Source organism: Cryptomeria japonica, chromosome 1 (genome assembly GCF_030272615.1).
Source record: "Cryptomeria japonica chromosome 1, Sugi_1.0, whole genome shotgun sequence".
Taxonomy (NCBI): Eukaryota; Viridiplantae; Streptophyta; class Pinopsida; order Cupressales; family Cupressaceae; genus Cryptomeria; species Cryptomeria japonica.
This window is the reverse complement of record NC_081405.1, coordinates 220,896,519-220,916,310: the sequence shown is the minus strand read 5'-3', so window position 1 is coordinate 220,916,310 and position 19,792 is coordinate 220,896,519. Positions and strand designations below refer to the sequence as shown.

Sequence of the window (19,792 nt, the reverse complement as noted above, 5' to 3'; positions counted from 1 at the left end):
GACTTATCTATTCAATCGTCTCATATCTATTTCGGAGTGTCTGAAGTAGTTGGGACAGCAATTTCAGTTCTTTTGCAGATGTATTCAAGTTTGTGTAAGTTTGTGGAGTCAATTTATTCATGTGCAATCTATTCATAGTCATTTTGTGTGATTCTTGGTATGCGGTACTCTATCTTTGTCATTGATGTCAAAGGAGGAGTCGTCATTGTTGTGGTTCAGCTGTTCAGATTTGGGGGAGAGAGTGTTTGGCCAAAGGGTGAGAGAATCATGATTTGCGCAATATGTGCCTTTTGCATTGATGTCAAAGGGGGAGAGAGTCATGTGAAAAACTATGACGGAATGAGTCCTGTGTTGTGCTACATGCATGATCTCAGGGGGAGATTGTTGGTTGTTGATTTCTTTCTTTGCATTGATTGTTTTTCACATTCATATGTTGCCATCAATGCCAAAGGGAGAGATTGTTGGATATTGTTGAGAAGTTTGCTTGAATGATGTGTTGTCATTGATGTCAACATATTCCTCTGTCTATTCCAGTGTTGTAGTCAGATTAGATGAGTTGGTTTCGCCAGTGTATTGCAGATGAGCTGTTGCGGTCTAATGGGTTTTGAGATAAGTATCTCTAATTGATTCAGCTATGGTTTTAGAGGTCGGCATAATGATTTGAGCGAGTTATGAGATCTGGTATCGTGGTTGGTATTCTGTTGGTCAGTGTTGTTCAGTGTTCTGGATTCTACTCTGCATTGCTCCGAAATTGCAATATCTTGGTTTGCGGATTCGGCAGTGTTTGGGACGTTCATATGTGTCATCAATTCAAATGGTTCATGATTTGGAGGTCCGCAAGTGAATCTTTTAGTTTGACAGTCAATATAGTGAGTGTTCTTGAGGTTCGGTATAATGTTGACAGAGATTCTAGTAGGTGGTGATGTTGTGGTTGTTGTTGTGGTAATTCATGATGCTTGTCGATGTTTCTAGATCGTGTCCTATCCATGTTGATGGTCCGCATTCATCGTTGTATGCATTATTGATCATTTTCTTGATCCAGTGGTGTTCTTCGTGTTATGCGACATTCATGATGATTGTAGCCTGTTGCGGATGTTCGTAGCGTAATTATTGGAGGTGCTTCGTGTTCGAGGTTGTTTAGCCGTCATATGGGTAGCATGTGGACAATTATTTTTGGTCCGCATATGCATTGGAGTTCGGATTGAGCCAACTTGGTATACACATTTCATTTGTGGGTTATGCATTTTTGGGCCGACATGTAGAAGACCTAATTTCATGTTGCGGATATATAAGAGTGATTGATGTTGTCATTTTTGGTATCGGTGAATGTGTGGCGAGTGTTGGTAATCGAGTGTGCGCAGTTTCACGTGCACAAGTGAAAGATTTCTGCTTTGAAATATAGCAAAACAGCAGAACAAAGCAGTGTAGTAGAGCAGTATGTGATTAAGAGTTTTGTGCTTAAACCAGAACGCATCACTGGCACAACAGGCCCACCTGGAGGAGATTGCCCAGGAAGAACGACGACAACAAATCCTGCAACGCTACGAAGAGAACAGCCGACGGGAAATGGAACGAGATGGCGCCAGGCCAGGAGGGAATTGAACCTTGAACTTCTTATTTTCAAAAAAAAGTGTCATTGACACGAGTTGTATTTCAGCAAATGAATTAATAAAGACATGTTTTGATTTATGTATTGTGAGTTATGGGAATGTGCGACAATTAATGCCAAACCTATTAAATAAAGATAGAAATAAAAAAGCAGAAACGAACGAGTGGGAGGCCGCGCAGAGGGCCTTGATTCTGGAGCAGCAAGTAGAACGTAGACGGAGGCTGAGGCAACTTGCCGAAGGACAACCTGCTGAAGGGAGGCCCGAGGGGAACCAAGGAGGTGTCATGGAGGGTGCAGAGGCCGACGGAAATTTCTACGCATAGCCAGATCATCGTAGGATGCGAAGCCACAAAGAGTTTCTGGAAGAAACAAGGTTACGGCGAAATCTAGTCGAGGAGACTCAGGATCAGTTTAGAAACTTATCCCTTACACCACGGAGTGAAGATCACCAACGGGAAGCAGGAGTCGGCGCGTGTGAGAGCGAAGGGGAGGGCAACCGTACGGGTGTAGGTGCCACACACGACAGGCAAAACACCGTACCTCCAGTCATCCACGCAGGACACACCACCAATGCCACCGGAGGAAGCAACGCAGGGCCACAGACACAAACACAACCGCCCCCAGGAAGACGACCAAGGATGGCGAGTAAACAAAAATTGCCAAAGTTCACAGGGGACGGCAAGGAAGACCCCTTATGGCACTGTCGTACATGTGAAACCATTTGGTCTGCCAACGGAGTGACAGACCAGAATGACTGGGTACAGCAGTTCCCAGCCACGTTACGTGGAGTTGCCATAGATTGGTACTCCAATGTAGATAAGCAAAAAGTGGCCACGTGGGCCAACCTACAGAAGGAATTCACGGAGGAGTTTCGGTTACTTCGTGATGACAACTAAATTGTAACAGAGATATATAGTACCAAACAAGGTACCAAGGAGACAATACGGGCATACAGCAGGAGACTGAAGGAATTGTTGGGTAAAATGGAAAGCCAACCGGCTGAGGGCTTGAAAAAACGATGGTTCGTTGAAGGATTGAAATCCTCCCTACGGAAAAAAATGAAAATTGTAGCCCCGACGTCATATGACGACGCCTATAATAGGGCGATGGACCTAGAGAGCGAATACAAAACATCAAGGAAGAAGAAAAGTAATAAATATTCATCTGACGATGATGAAGATTCTGACGAGGAAAGCAGCAATGGTGGCGAATAGAGTAAAAAGGTGCACGCTCTCCAAAAGGACATGGAACGAATGTTGAAAGAATTCAAAGCCATGAAAGGGAGTACAAGTAAGATGGAAGAAAATTACGTGTGGTGTACCGACTGTAGGAGTGACGGACACACCAAGGGGTCCTGCCCCAAGAAGGCTTTCTGCGACATTTGTCAGATTGCGGGACATTTGACAAAGGAATGTCCCTACAATATGAAAACCAGGAACCAACAAGTTCTCTTCACGCAAGAGCAGCCGGCCGTCGGAACTTTGCAAACCGCCAACAATAATGCATCATCTGGCGGATACCGAAACAACCGACGAGGGGGGAGGACCAATAATAATAATAGGAGCCGAATCCAATATGATGGAAAGGGACGGCCAATGATCCAGTGCCAAGCCTGCAATCAATGGGGCCACTTTGCGAGAGAATGCACCTCAAAAGAAACTCCACAAAAACTATGCAAATGGTGTGGGCCTGGAGACCACAATGATGGAACTTGCCCAAAGTTTGGAGTGAACCTGCTCAACATCGACAGGACGGAGGAACGGGTATTGGCAATCACACGGTCACAAGCAAAGAAGGCCACATACCCGGACCCTCGCACGGAGAAGCAGCAGGCGTTGGAGGCCAAGGCTGAAGTGGCGAAGGAAATGTTGGCACAAAGGAGCACCCAGGAAGCGGTAAGTACTTCCCGATCTAAGGCAAAGGAAAATATCCTGAAGCAAATGCTGCATATTGAAGTGCCGGTGAAAATGAAGGACCTACTGAAAACGATGCCGCAATTATGTACGGCACTCCTATGTAGGGTCCAAGTAACCCCGCACAGTCAGGCAACATGGAATAGGGATGGTTCCGACAGAACACCTATAGACCCATTGGTCCTGACACTATACAGTGGCCGGCACCCGGCGGTGGTAGAAATGCGAATACTGGGCACCATTCTGACTGACACTATCATCGACGGCGAGTCCGGAGTGAATGTGCTTCCGCAAGAAACCTGGAAGCAGCTTGGCAAACTGACACTATGGCTGTCAACCTTCAACTTACTGGGAGCGGATCAACATGGTATCAAACCCCTTGGAACGCTCATGGCGCAACAAGTGACCATCAGGACACAACCATTTGTCCTCGACTTCATGGTGATTCCGCTAGCCAAGAAAGGATACGACGCCATTCTGGGCAGAGGGTGGTTGGTGGCAGCCAGAGTGAATCACAACTGGAAGCGTAACACATTGTCAATGGAGAAAGCCGAGAGAAAATTTATTATCGACCTAAAAACACAACTTGTGAGTGAAGAACTCGCGTCAAAGTCGGAATCAGACGACGAAGGTGGAGTTGACGAAGGAAAGTACGGAAGGGAACCAAACGAGGAAGGCGTTCTCAGAATCCAAGGATGTTCTGAGGACGAGACCGATTCCCTTAATGGGCTCTTCCACCTGGCAAATGGAGGACTACAAGCTGCTGTATGGGTGTAACATGTTGCAGGTTGACGAGGATCGGGATGAGAACGAATTTCCGCCAGCGTACGGGGAATACACCGAAGGGGATGCCCCGGTCAATGAAGTACCAGCACACAGGTTTGACATGACAAAACCAATCCGGTACGAAGAGTCCGTAAAACCTACAAACCTCGGCACGAAAGCAGAGCCAAGAAACATCCTGGTTGGCGACGACTAGAACCCAGTCCTGAAAGTCGCCGCGTTTAAAATATTAATGGAATAAAAGGATGTATTCGCTTGGACGTATAAGGACCTCAAAGGGGTGCCGCCAGAATTGTGCGTACACCAAATTTCACTCGTACCTGGGGCCGTACCTATATGGAAGAGGCCATACAGAATGAATAAAAACTATGCGGCAAGAGTGAATGATGAAATTGAACGTATGCTCAAAGCCGGGATTATTTTTAAAGTGCAGACCAATGAGTGGGTATCGCCCATAGTGATATCCCTTAAAAAGGAGGCAAACCAGATACGAATCTGCCTGGATTTCAGATGCCTTAACGCGGTCACCATAAAAGACCCGTTTCCAATACCATTTACGGATAGCATCTTGGAGGAAGTGGACGGTCACGAAATTTATTCATTCATGGATAGATTTTCTGGGTATGACCAAATATCCATCGCCGAAGAAGACAAATTAAAAACCACCTTCATAGTGGAGGATGGCGTGTACGCGTATAATCGAATGCTGTTCGGATTATGCAACGCACAAGTGACCTTTCAACGGATAATCCTTCACATATTTGAAAAGATGTCAGTAGGGAACTTCGGGGCGTTCCTGGACGACTGGTCCATCTACAGTAACCAAGATACACATTTGGCCGCACTTGGCGAATGCATGGAGAGATGCAGCCGAGCTCGCCTAGCACTCAACCCCAAACAAGAGTAACACAGACCAGCTTTCTTAGAAAGTGTGTAAGACCCCTTGAAGAAACAGCATTTACAACGACCACTGGTGCTTATCCACACGTAGAGATCCTACAACGAAGAACCTTGAAGTCATCCCGATTGATCCTTTTCACGAAATCTTCAGCATTCGGAGGCTTTATTCAAGAGAGGATAAGGTACCCTTTAGGTATTTTATTCTGTGTTTGGTCGTGTACAAAAAACACGTCAACAGAATTGGCGCTAGAAGTGGGGCTTAAATCTCACGAAAGTTGGATTATCAAAAGGAACAGAACTATCCAAAAATATTTTTCAACATGGTCATGTATCACAATGGTGTTGCCGCATGAAGGATTGAATGAGGTAGTACAACCTAATTTGGAAATAGGCAACATTCAAGAAGACATTGTTTCGGGATTGAACGACCTAGCGTGGAACTTAAGGAGAAGTGACGCTGAGTATAATAGAGTTAGAATCATTTTTGAGCAAGAAGCAGACAGAGCTGAAGAGCGCCAAAGAGTCGCTGCCAGAGAACTTCGCAATCAAAGGAACCTGCAGTAATCTCCACAAAACAGATTTTCATGCTGGATCGTATTGGTTCTTTCTCACCCGAAAAACATCAAAGAATATTGAGGTCGACACCAAGCACCAAAAGACTGACTGAACTTCAGTTCACTTCAAGGTCGAAGAGGGTCAAAAGAGAAGATACTCCAAAAGAATCTGAATCAAGATTAGAGGGCACTCCTGATTCATCACAAGCTCCATCTCTTCAAGAACTAGTGCAAGCAGCAATTCACACAAGTATCCAAGCAATCGCTCAAACAGTAAGCCAAGCCAGTTCATCAAGTTTCCAATCAAGTTCCCAACTTTTGGGAAGCACGATGGCTCACAATGCTCCTCCTCCTCCTCCTCCTCCTCCTGCTCATGCTCATGCGATCAACGGCGCTACATGGATGATCAATAATCCATCACCATTAGAGTTTGCAATCTATCACGACATGCCAAAGAATCCAGAGAATTTCTATCCCAAATTCAATGTCAGTGATTTCAATCGTATAGCAGAGGATCATATCAAGATGTTCGAAGACCTTCTTCGTAACTGTAGCGTCCTAAAATTGCGACACTTGCAATTTCGACCGCATTTGGGTCTTCACGATGGCGACGCAACACTAAACCTGAATGGAGACCCCGAAACTTGCTCATGACACCAAAAACTGCATTTTCTTGCACCCTGGCCTGAACCTCCTTTGCACCCTGCTGACCCGGGAGGTGGGACCAGAGCGCCCAGCGCCCTGGTCCCTGGCCCTATTTTGGGCCCGGTCTCCTATGGGGTCTCGGGTCTTTTTGTTTGCAAATTGGAAAATTATCTTTCCTGGTCGGCCTAAGGTCGGGAAAATCAGTCTATCAACCCTAATTGACAAGTATATAAACTACATTTTCCTCTTTCATTCGATATGATGGAAAAAGCGTGGAAACTATACTCAAGCATTCAAGCATTCAAGCATTCCTTCAAGCAATTGATCATTCTAAGTCTCCATTCAAGGCTAAGTGTTGCATTCAAGACAAGGATTCAACCATTGAAGAGGAGATCACTTACAACACATTACATGCTACAACATACAACATACAACAAACAACAACATCTATACCTTCACACATAAGGATACAAACATCCTTACAACAAGGTACTAGTACTTGTTTTACATTACATTTACAGCATTTCTCATTTCTTGGTTAATTCCAAAACCGGGGTTTGACCTAAGGGCAAACCCCTAATCCCTAACCCCCCAATCGTCTTCGCTTTTCTGTGTGTAGGTTGCAGGTACGCAGCTGAAATTGAAGATCTGGAATCCTTGTGCAGAGACGAACAGATCCCCCTTCGTTTCATGGATTTTTCGAAGGACCGTGTGCACGCCGGGCACCATAGTCCCGTCAACTTTTGCTCAAATTTGCAGGACAGCGCCGTCTCGACATTTTACTGCTAATTCCAGGTCCGCAGCTTCATATCATATCCCTATCTCAGTTTATAAGCGAATCTTTATCACTTTCTATGCATTCCTAGCTTAATCATTCTATCTACATTCTTTACAAAAGAGGGTAGCCTTGCTGTCTTAACCCTTGAAACTCATATAGAATCCAATCTTGCATTGCGTGGGATTGGATCTTGTGGGTTTCAACCCCTCTTTTGAATGTAAAGTCCCTCCTAAGTGAAAACCATCAACCCTAGTGAATCTCCCTTCTATCTCCTTGGAGTTGGGGAGGGGAGAACGACTAGGGTTCGATTTTTTCGCTTTACAGTAACAAGCGAGTTGAATATGAAGATGTGGCATGTAGGCTCTTTCCCTACTCATTGGGAGAAGAAGCATACTTCTGGTTCATTCACTTACCCACAGGATCAATCAAGACTTGGGATGCCATGAAGGATGCATTTATTGCAAAGTTTAGTATACCAACCACACCAGCTGAGCTGTATAGACAATTTGTTGAGATTCGAAGGAGAGAACATGAGCCGATCACTTCTTTCAACAACAGGTTCCACCGCGCTTACACGATGTTACGACATCCATATCTCATTGCTGACCCAAGGGAGATCTATTATGGAGCCTTAGATCATCTTACCGCCATGTTCGTAAGGACACATCCTATCCCGAATGATTTGAACGCAGCATATGCAAAGGCTATTGAAGTCAGTAAACACATGGGACAGAATATTACTGGGCCACTACTTCATATGGGACCTACTGCAGCACCGAACCAAATACAAGCAGTTAGTATGGCATTAACTAACCAGACTCTAGTTTTGAATCCCATTCCACAAGCAGCCTATCCTAGCGTACAGCCGGCAAACCAGCTAGTGCTTCATCCCAGAGTTGCACTTTCACAAGCCCCACCAGCACAACCTGTGTACCTACAAAATGCAACAAACTCTTCAAGAACACAGGAAGAAAAGGATGAAATGAAAGAGTTGATTGAACAAGTCAAGAAATTGTCAACCGAAGTAACTCATTTGAGGAATCAGAATAATCAACTTCAAAGCATGCAAAGGATCAACCAAGGCCAACATGCGAACAATCAAAATTTCCAAGGAAATAATAATCAAGGTTTTAGGAACAATTATTAGGGAAACAACAACCAAGGCTTTCAAAGGAGAACATGGAATACAGCTCCTAATAATGGAAACGTGGTGATGCCATTAGACAACCCGTCAAGTACACAGAATCAAGAGAATCATCCTACCAGTAAAGTGTTTCTAACAGAGGCGGCCTTGTCCAGTTGGTGTAGACTCCACAATACTAACCAACATTCGGAGTTGCAGTGTCCTGAATTCAAAATTGCAGCCGACATATTCCAGCAGGAGATGCGCAGCAACAATCCACCTAAGAATCCTCCTACAACAGGATATGAAATGGTCCCAACTACACGGTACGATCAAGCCATGATGGTGGAAAGCTACAAGCATTCACCAGAAGGAGGAAATAACCAAGCTCAAAATGGGAGAGTTCCGCCTGAGTCGGCTAATGGACCAATGGTACCTCCTGGTTCCGAGTTTCCACCGGCATCAGCAAATGAACCTGTTGAAGACTCAGAGTATTATTTCCCGCCCTTGAATAATAGTGTCCTAGTTGAAGGGATAAAGGAGATATTCCACCAGTCCTCAGGAGGTGTTGGTCCGAGAGTCTATCATAGAAATCAGAGAAATCAAGAACCTTTGACAACATCGATTCCTCCAAACAATTTCTCTACTCCTCCAAATCCACAGGCTAGTAATAATCCGGAGTATCCACAAGATGCGCGAGAATACAGACAAACGAATGTTTCCCCTCCCGCAAGGGATGAAATGAAAAGGCTGGCTATGTTGGTATTGGAAGAACTCAAGAAGGTTAAAATTAACCTACCACTTTATGAGTTATTGAAGGTATCAGAGATTAAAGATGTTGTGATTAATAGTCTGAATGATTCAAACACAGTAAGGCCAAATGTTCAGAATACGTCCAAAGAAACGGCCAACAATGTTCAGGCCGCCGTTAATGTAATTGAAGATGAAGCTGATAACAAGCAACAATCTGAGCAAGACGAATGTATGGTCCAGACCGTAGCCTTCCCAGCCAAAAAAGAAGATATGTTAGAAGGCAAGGTATTACTCAAAAGAGGCGAGGTTAAGAAAACTCAGCCCGCTGTCAAAGAAAGTCTTACTACAAGTCAGATTCTTCCAGAAAAGGGGGTTGTCATTAAGAAAGATGGGGTCAAGAAAGGAAAGCCTCTAAAGAAGATGGACGACTCAAAAGAGGAAACATCATAAAAGAATAACAATCTGAAGGTTAACGAAGTAAAGAATCAAGAACATAATGAGGATTCCTCGATCCTTTCCCAAGGAAAAGATGAGCCAGCACCGTTCCTACTGTCAGTCAGAATTTTTGGAAAATTATTGCACAACTGCCTCTATGATTCAGGAGCTTCTAGTAATGTGATGCCCCTGGCTGTATGTCGAAGACTAGGTATAACTCTTGCTCCCACCAGAAGGAAAGTCACTCAATTAGACAAGACAGAAGTTCCAGTCATGGAAGAGTTGAACAATATCCACATGCAATTGGCTGCAGACCCAAGGGTCCAAAATTTCATAGACATATCAGTCGTAGATATCCCTGACTCATATGGGATGCTTCTGAGTAGAGATTGGTCACGAAAGTTGAATGGGTACGTGTCAACGGACTTTGCACATATGTGGCTACCCTGGAGAGGAGTTCCGAACCAAATCAAAATCGATAGTACTCCAAGATTGAGACTTATGATAATTGAGTATGGAGAAGATAATGAAGTCCTATTCTTAGAGACGGATTTAGGGACATATAAACCTAAAGCGGAAGAGGTCTTGATGATACAGAACCTGCAAGGTAAAGATAGTCAACAAGAAGTGATGGAATCTACAGAAATTGTCGTGGAAAGTGACCAAGGATCCGACCAAGAGGATGATGGAATGTTTGAAAATTTTAGAAAATTTGTCCACAGGAACGTGCGACAAAGTATGCAACTTGGCAACATGGCATCCGTCCGAGATCTACTCCTCCCCAACTGGTGTAGGATACATAATGCCGTCCATTCAGAACTATCCTATGCTTTGTGCCAGACTGCATTAGAACAAGTATACAAGAGGGTCCCACAGACATTGAATGTAGAAGAAATGGAAGACCCCGGAGTTGAAAGTCCCTCGGAAGATGAAACTCTATCTGTCACATCAATCGAAAGCCAGGAGGACCAAGGGACGGAAGACCATGGAAAATCAATATGGACATTAAGGTTCGATGGATCTAAATCCAAGCAAGGATCTGGAGCAGGCTTCGAATTAATTAGCCCGACAGGAGAAACTTACCTCGCCGCTCATAGGCTACAATTTCCTTGCACCAACAATGTGGCTGAATATGAATCCTTGATTCATGGGTTATTACTGGCTATCAAAAAGAAAGCTAAAATACTCCAAGTATATCGAGACTCAAAAATAGCTATAAGACAAATCAAAAGGCAGTACATATGTCATGACAAAAGGCTGACTAGATACCGGAACCGAGTTTGGGACCTCATCGAGAGTTTTGAAGCATTCAATATCAAGTCCATATACAAGCATTAGAATCAAGTGGCTAATTCCCTTGCACAAGCCACCAGCTCTTTGATTCCATTAGTGATGGAAGGATTGAAGAAGTTCACAGTAGAGCTAACCTCAGTACCTTCAGTCCCAAATAACATCACCAATTTTCAAGTGTTTGAAGATGACAAGCATATACTAGAGTTCTTGACCAACACAGATGTCTTCTTAGCCCAAATCATTGATGAAGAAGAAGTGGAGGGAGTAGAATTGGATGTAGAAGGAGTTTTGAATTTGAAAACAAACACTATTCCAAAAGGAATGGTGGAGTTAGAAAGAATCTTTGATCCCGACAAATTGAGAGAGATGAAAAGGCACAGTATGGAAGGAAGCGCATGCGACACAATCAATGTCGGTGATGGTAGACAAGTTAAGAACGTGTTCATTGGAAAAGCCTGCACTGCACCAGAAACAGATGGTATCCTGAAAAATGTAAGAGATTTCCCAGATGTCATCGCTTGGAGTTATGAAGACCTCAAGACTTATGATACTACAATCATCACTCACATGATCCCTTTGAAGCCAAGAAGTAAACCGTTTAGACAAAGACAGAGGCCAGTCAATCCCTTACTCGAACCTTTAATATATCAAGAAGTTAAGAAGTTGCTCTCAGCCAAAATCATCTTTCCAGTAAGACATTCGACGTGGGCCACCAACCTAGTTCCTGTCAGGAAGAAGAATGGAGAAATCAGATTGTGTGTCGATTTCAGGAACCTCAACCGAGCTTCAGAAAAGGACAATTATCCACTGCCATCGCTGGATGAAGTATTGCAAATTGTCAACGGATCAAAGATGATGTCTTTTCTGGATGGATATTCAGGTTATAATCAAGTATTGGTCAAACCAGAAGATCGACCCAAGACCGCTTTCACTACCAAGTGGGGAACATTTGCATACAAAAGAATGCCTTTTGGGCTTATCAATGCTGGTGCCACATTTCAAAGAGCCATGGATATTGCCTTCAGAGACCTAATTGGGAAATGCATTATCATATACATGGACGATATCACAGTCTTCTCTAGAAAAAGGGAAGATCATGTAGATGATTTAAGGAGAGTCTTCCAAAGGTGCAAAAGATATGGTGTTTCTCTCAATCCGAAGAAATGCATGTTTGGGGTAACGGAAGGAAAACTGTTAGGGCATGTCATTTCAGAAAGGGGAATCTCTATTGATCCTGAAAGGGTAAAGGCTATATCAACTATCAACTTGCCAGCCAGTAAGAAGGAACTCAAATCGTTCTTCAACAAGATCAACTTTGTTAGAAAATTCATCACCAGATTTGCCGAGATAGTCAGGCCTTTGAACGAGATGTTGAAGAAAGATGCAAAAATTGAATGGTTGACACAGGCCAAGAGAGCATTCGAGGAGATAAAGTCAGCAATCGCGGAAGCACCAGTACTGATCAGTCCTGATTACATGAAACCCTTCTACCTATATTCCTTCGCCTCTGAATACATTTGTGCAGCTATTCTCACCCAGAGGAGTGAAGAGAAGGACGAGAACCCAATTGCATTTATGAGTACCCTGTTGAAAGATGCAGAACTCAGATATCCCAATATTGAGAAACAGGCATATGCATTGGTCAAGGCCATTAAAAAATTCAGACATTACCTCTTAAGGACCAAAATCTATGCAATTGTACCAGATGCAGCAGTCAAAACCCTCCTCATGCAAAATGAACTAGGAGAGAGAAGGGGCAAGTGGGTCGCAATTATTCAAGAGTTTGATATTGAAATCCAGCCTATGAAACTTGTTCAAGGGCAAGCTTTAGCTCAGACACTGGCAGTCGACGGCCCTGGATTAATTCAACAAGTTTATGAATTGGAGGATGTCACCCCAGATGAATGGTACAAGGAAATTGTGACGTACCTGCTCAACAACAAATGCCCTGCTTACATGACACCCACGCAGAAAAGAGCATTGAGGATAAAGTGTTAGCATTATATGCTTCAAGGATCCGTCCTATATCGCAAGAATCACGAGGGAATATATCTAAGGTGTGTTGGCAAAGACGAGGCCAAACAAATAATTAAACATTTTCACTCTAAGTTTGGGACAGGACATGGAGCTAACCTGGCTACAGCCCATCAAATCCTGAGGGCAGGATATTACTGGCCTACACTTTTCAAAGACACATTTAATCATATCAGGACTTGTCACACTTGCCAAGTCGCCGCCTTCAGAGAAAAGAATCCTGCCATGCCACTAAATCCAATGATCGAAGCAAGGCCATTTGCAAAATGGGGGATGGATTTTATTGGTGTCATCAACCCCGCATCTTCAGCACAACATAGTTACATCATCACTGCTACTGATTACTGTACCAGATGGTCGGAGGCTCAAGCTCTCAAGGTATGCACTACTGAGGCCGTAATTAAGTTCTTGGAAGAAAACATTATCACAAGATTCGGGTGTCCTTATGCGTTGGTTTGCGACAATGGCTCAGCCTTCACATCACTGAAATTTTCAAATTGGGCTTTTGAGTACGGTATAACCCTTAAGTTTTCATCAAATTATTATCCTCAAGGTAATGGGTTAGCTGAGTCAACTAACAAAAACCTACTCAGTGTTATCAAGAAACTGCTGGAGAGAAGTCCGAGAGAATGGCATACCCAACCGAGATTTGCCCTCTCACACACACCGCACACCACACGCACCGCACTTAAAACCCCCGTGCGAGGCAAACAAGGAAACATAAAACCCCCACGCAACGCACAGCAAGGAAAAAGAAGCGCGCAATGCACAGCAAGGAAAAAAAGCATGCCGTACAGCAAGAAAAAAGAAACACGCCGCACCAGCATAAAAGGACACCACGCAGCCCACACACAGGGGAGAAGGGAAAAAAAAAAAAAAGAAGGCAAACGGAGAGAAAAGGAAGAAGCAGCCTGCACACAGCAACCATACACAAAAGAAGGTCGTTACAAAGGTGTCCAACGACCGTAAGATTTTTTTTAACAAGCAATCAGTTATACAAAGATTAATGGATTCAGCAGGGAAAAGAAGTTGGAAAAAACAGCTGCACGCTTCTTCCAGTAGCAGCCAGAGGGATAGGGATAGCAATATCAGGGTTTTAGCGTCAGGAGTACGAGTTGCAGGCGGCACCATGGATGCCAGCGCTCGACAAAAGCAAAAGTAGAAGGCACCACAAGCTGTCGTAAATGCTAAAAATACATTAACACCACAGAATATAACTTTTGAAGGCCTGAATGGATCGGAATGCCGGAAATGGTGGCAGGACACCCCCAACAATGACCTGGTGAAGCAAAACCTCCGTAAGGCACAAGTAGAGTGGGTTGTTCGGATGCCCGTGTTCCCTATCCGAGAGTACGAGGGTGCCCTACGCTTCATGGTGGACACCTTCGACAGGCACACATGCACCAGCACGTTTGAATACCTCAGGAGGGATGTTCCTATATCCTTCAAAGAAAGGGATTTCACGAGGGTATTCGGCATTCCAGGCAGCCAGGGCAAGAAAATAGACTTGAAGGCCAAAAAGATGATGCGGAAGGAGAAGGAGCGTTGGATTAAATTAATCTCCCAGAACTTGACGACAACAGAGTTGGACAGCGTGGCTAGTGCCACGAAGGGTCACGGAATCCGTAAGACTTTTGTTGCAGAGGGCCACTGGAGATGCATTATGGATGTCATCAAGAGCAGATTGACAGGGTCGGGTAGGGCGTCGGACATCGCCCTCCCTCAGATTATGCTAATGAACGGGTTGATGAATGGCATCGTGTATGATTGGGCAGCGTTACTGGCAGAGCGCATGTATGAGTTTTTGACGCTCCAGCATCGCACATTCTATATGCCTCACTACGCTATAGGGTTATTCCTGGAGGCCACGAGGGAAGCAGTGCCGGAGGACGAGTTGGAGGTAAGGCCGCAAGGACCATTGACAGCAGTGGAGGCACTTGGACATTGGGCACTCTTCTGCGAAGCGGAAACGGGCAGTAGATATGGCCTCAGCCTCAGGGGAGCCTGACAGCGGGAGGGATTCCAGTAGCGCGGAGGATTCAAAGGCGAAAAATGAGGAGGACGATAGCAGCCAGGCGACGGAGGAGCCTGTACGAGTCCTGTTTGCCCCACCCCTGTTACCGATGGGCACGCCTGTGCCATCATCTGGAGTCGGCGGCACCTGTATTCCAGCCTTTGGGCAGAGCCATACGCCTGTTACACTTGGTCCTCTCCAGCACGAGCACCAGGGAGCATCACCGGGACCAAACACGGCGGCATTTACCGAGGACATGGCAGAGTCAGGGATGGAGGAGTCGCCGCATCGAGTAGTGGTCGCTGAGGAGCAGGGGCTGACGGAGGTGGAGGTGGTGGATACCGAGCCTCAGGTGCGGTTGGACATCGTGGGTAGTGATGCAGTGGTGACTGTTTCTGCTTCCTTGTTGGAGGAGCCGACGATAGCGAACCATCCCCCGGTCACGGAGATGCGTGCCGACCTCGAGGCTATGCAGAGCTGGCTCACACAGCGGTTTCAGATGACACTGGCACAACTGGAGGGAGCTATTGTATTCTCACCGTGTCGAGAGACTAGAGCAGAGGTAGTCGACTTGGATGACTCATCAGGGGAGGCACATGGACTCACAGTTGGGAACGAGGTGAGGGAGGTCGCCTCTGCTGGCCAGGCACCAGGAGACGGTACACCTTTGGTGGCGGACGAGGTACCTTCACAGCAGGATACAGTTGTGCCCATTCCACCAGGGACTTCACAGCTTCGGCGCAGACGGGGGAGGATATTGAGACCTATCTAGCTGACATGGCTGATATGGTGACGAGGGGTTGGCGAGTGGTGGCCGCTGCCCAGACGCAAGCATTGCAACAGGTGGTGGTGGAGCTACAGCAAGTCTTACAGTTTATGCGGGTGGGCTGCCCAGTAGCCTTTGCTACCTGCTTTGAGTCTCAGGGGTGGCCGACTACTGAGACAAAGGGGATGCTCCAGGCTTGAAGGCTGCGTCAGCCCGTTGTAGAGAGTCGGGTGATGGCAGTTGTCCGCGAGATCGAGCATGTCTACCGGGATGCCTATTATACATTGAGGCATACACAGCAGGAGTTTGCGGCCCGCGAGGCTGCACGCGACGCGTTGGAGAGAGATGTGGCTAGCCAGCAGGCCTCATGGGCAGTCGAGAGGGCGTAGTTGTTGGCACAGCTAGAGATGGCCCGCACAGAGATGGTTGAGACCCGAGCAGCGAAGGCCGAGGTAGAGACTCGTCTAGCGGCCGAGCAGACTCAGTTGGTCTGCGCAACGAAGGCAGTGGATACAAAAGAGGAGTTGCTGGAAGCCGCACACATGGTGAAGACAGCTTTGGAGAAAGTATTGGTGGCGAAGCGAGATGTGATTGCACGCACTCAGTAGGTGTATGAGCTCCGCGCCTGCTTGGCAGCCCAGACATCGACATCTCACCCTTCTGCTTCAGGGACGCTTCCTCAGCCCCCTCCCTAGTTTTTCAGATATGTATATTGTATAGGTTGCATTATCTCCATTTTTGTAAGTTGCCTGGAGACGACTTTTCTTTTTGGGGGGGATGATGTTGGCGGCATTATTGTACACGGGAATAAGATTAGTTAATTATGTGTAATTGTTTTGGTTAGTTGGCAACCGAGGGTGGTAGTTGCCGTGCGACGGTTGGCACTCGCACCCCCTCGGTACCCTTTTATACTTCGGAATGTAACTTGTAACAGACACTTATTATGAATAGAACATCTGATATACTTTGTCTGATATTTACGGCATTATTCTGCATTATGTTCTTTACGCTTTAAGTTATTCACCCGAGAGGGCAAACAGTGTTCATGCATCTTTCTTTTCTTCATATGTACTATGTGGTTAAATGATCTGTTTAATAAAGTTAAAGATTGCGGAACACTGATTCACCCACCCCTCAGTGTTCTTTGATTCCAACAGTTACTGCTTGTAACTTAATAACAGTTCCAATCTAATCTGATCGATGGTGATGTCACTAATTGCTTTTGATTCCTTTTCTTTATATCTCTTAATTTGAGAGAGAGGTCACACCTCTTCATCATATATGCCCTTTGGCAAGAAACACACCCTTTCACCATTAGCACCCTTTGAAAGAGTGCAACTCTTCATAATTTCTGCCCTTTGAAAGGGGCACAACCTTTCACAATCAGATCTGAACTTCAAATTCCCAAATTATCCCCCCTTCAAATGAGTTCTCTTCTCCCTTTTCTACCTCGTATTTGGGAGAGTCACAACATATCATTTCATGCCTTTTGACCATTTATTAACTTAATTATATTTAATTATATTCTTTTATATTTTCATTTCATTTTTATTTTTATTCTTTTGAATTTTAATTTTATTATTAATATTTACCATTAGATTTTATTTCAAAGTGGGGACATTGCACTTCGATCCTTTCCTTTCTTAGTCTTTGCCCCATGATGAGCAACTATAAATTGTTTCCCTACTTGCTTCATCTGCTTTTGCTCGCTCTTCAGCATATGCCAATACTTGTGCCTCTACAAGAAGGCCTTTACTTTTTGACTTGCTTGGACAACATTTGATGCCTTGATGAGGGATAAAGCACAAATGTGCTTTCACTCGAGTATATGAGCTGCTATATTGTGCTTTACAATGAGAACAAATCCAAGTGAAACCTCCTCCACCTGGAAGTTGTTGTACGATTTCAACATATTTCCAAAGCGGTGAATGTTGGTCTATTTTAAAGCGAGATTGGCTTCCAGCACTAGAAACACTTGCCATTCTATAAACAACATATATAAACACAAAGCCACAAACCAAAATGAGAAAAAAAAAAAAAAAAAACTAGAGAGATCATTTCAATTTGTAAAGAAATGCAAAGAAAAAATTTTTTTTTTAAAAATGACAAAAACCTATCTCTTTTGTTGAAATCTTCCTCTTCAATGTCTTTGAGAGCAAATCAGCACTTGCAACTGTGTAGGAACAGCACAAGAACTAGCTTCAAGCATGCAACAATCAATCTTCAACTCTCTTTGAGCAATGGCAAGCAAATAAGTTCAACAATGGAGCAAAATGGTTTTGTTTTTCATTCCATTGTGCATAAATGAAATAGGTTTTATTTTTTTAATAGGAAAATTAGGGTTGGGCGGTTGAATTGACCCTTTTGGCGAAAAAGAAAACTGAAAAAAAAATTAAAAATTCCCAAATTTGTCCCAAGTTCAGCACAAATACTGTCTAGGTCCACTCGGATTCAGTAGGACCAAACCCACAAGCTGTGGGCCGGACCCTGCCCAAACCCACAGCATACCCAACCTAGACCCAGACCCAGTTCAAACAGGACCAAGACCTAGGGGTCTTCAGGCAAGGACCCAATAACGTAGGTACAAATCAATTATGATAGCACTTTTGACAGAAATTAATCAGTCCTTAACAGCAGACTTTAATTGCAAATTGTAACTAGCCTTCAACTAGATAAATACAACAAACCAGGTTTAAGAATCAATTTCTTTTTTTGTAATTGTACCAGACAATTGTTCATGGATAGCACTATATTGGTATTGTTTATCCATACCCAATCACTTTTTATCCATACCTTCTACCACAATTCATCTGTGCTGAAATTGTCTCCTCAAACAGCAGGTCCACAACAGATTTCTTCTCTTTTAGATAGCAATTTTATTTCTTTGGATTTACCCTCTATAAATCAGCATGCCCTTCATATGGATTCCTTGCTCTGCTACAAATGTTGGAAGAATGGATTTGTTGAGTTTGAGAGAATTGGATGGCACACACTTCAAGGTGCTTATTATAAAATGAGCTACAAAGTTTATAGCTTTAATTGGAAATTACTTTATTGGCATTACTAATGGGGTCTTGTTACATCATTAACATAAGCAATAAATGCCTGTATAAAAAATGTATTTTAACATCAGGTCTACCAGTATGGTATATTTAATAGCCACTATCTAGAAATAAATTTGAAAACATAAAAAAAAATATTATATTTGAGGTTACCATACCAGAGATTGTGCAGGAACACCAATCTCTTCCACAACTTCACGTACAATACCATCAAACATCTCTGCAGATATCTTCGAATTCAAATTTGTAGTGAAGGTTTTGTCATTCGTATAAACATGGCCTGAAATTCCAACCTCCTCTGGCTGTCACCAAAATAGAGTTAGTACTTTGGAGTAACATTTTTCATAACTATGTATTTCAAGAAAAAACAAAAGATTGGAAAACTAAAGGTGGAGAACAAAAAACCAGAAATTTAGCATTTCACTCATTGTAATTTAATGTTTTTTACATGATTAAGATTAAAAAACTATTTATATAAAGCTTATAAGCTATATCTAAACTTTCACAAACTTTTTAACTTTATTCCTTGTAAAAAGCTTATATAAATTTTGTATTCAATTGTAACAAAACTTATGTTGTAATGGAGTTCAATTTATTCACTCACCTAAGTATTATTTAACCCAAAGAATATAATATAAAGTTTATCACCTACCATGGTAGCGAGGATAAGGATTTACCCCACTAGGGTTAGACTCAGGGCACCCTAGTGGCGTAAATCCTTATCCTCGCTACCATGGTGATGGATGGAATCATGTGAGTGGGAGAAGGTGGCTTGATTGAGGGGGAACAGTTTGTAAGACACCCTATCAAGTTACCAATCAGTGGCTTGATTGAGGGGGAACGGTTGTAAGACACCCTATCAAGCTACCCATCCATGGCTGGATTGAGGGGGAACGGTTATAAAGACACCTTATCAAGTTACCCATCCTAGTTTGCTATGATTAGGGTTCAATAGTTAGTTAATTAACCTTGTAAGCAATTACTAAGTTATGATCTATACCTCTACATATACAGTTGTGTGTAATTAATTACTTTATGTTTCATCATAATTAATCATTCTTTACTTTATGCGCCATAACCAGTCATTCCTTACTTTATCATCATAGTTAGTTGTTTGTGGTTATCATTCA

The 19,792-nt window shown here is 43.8% G+C and overlaps 1 protein-coding gene across 2 annotated transcripts in view; it reads right to left on the bottom strand.

Moving 5' to 3' along the window:
- LOC131042900 (nudix hydrolase 9) overlaps positions 1–19,792 on the bottom strand; it is a 183,950-nt gene that overhangs the window by 24,264 nt on the left and 139,894 nt on the right. For both annotated transcript variants that reach the window (XM_057976229.2, XM_057976228.2), the window contains one exon: positions 18,821–18,964. In XM_057976229.2, the coding sequence (XP_057832212.1) occupies positions 18,821–18,964 (144 nt within the window). The remainder of the gene's footprint in view (positions 1–18,820; positions 18,965–19,792) is intronic.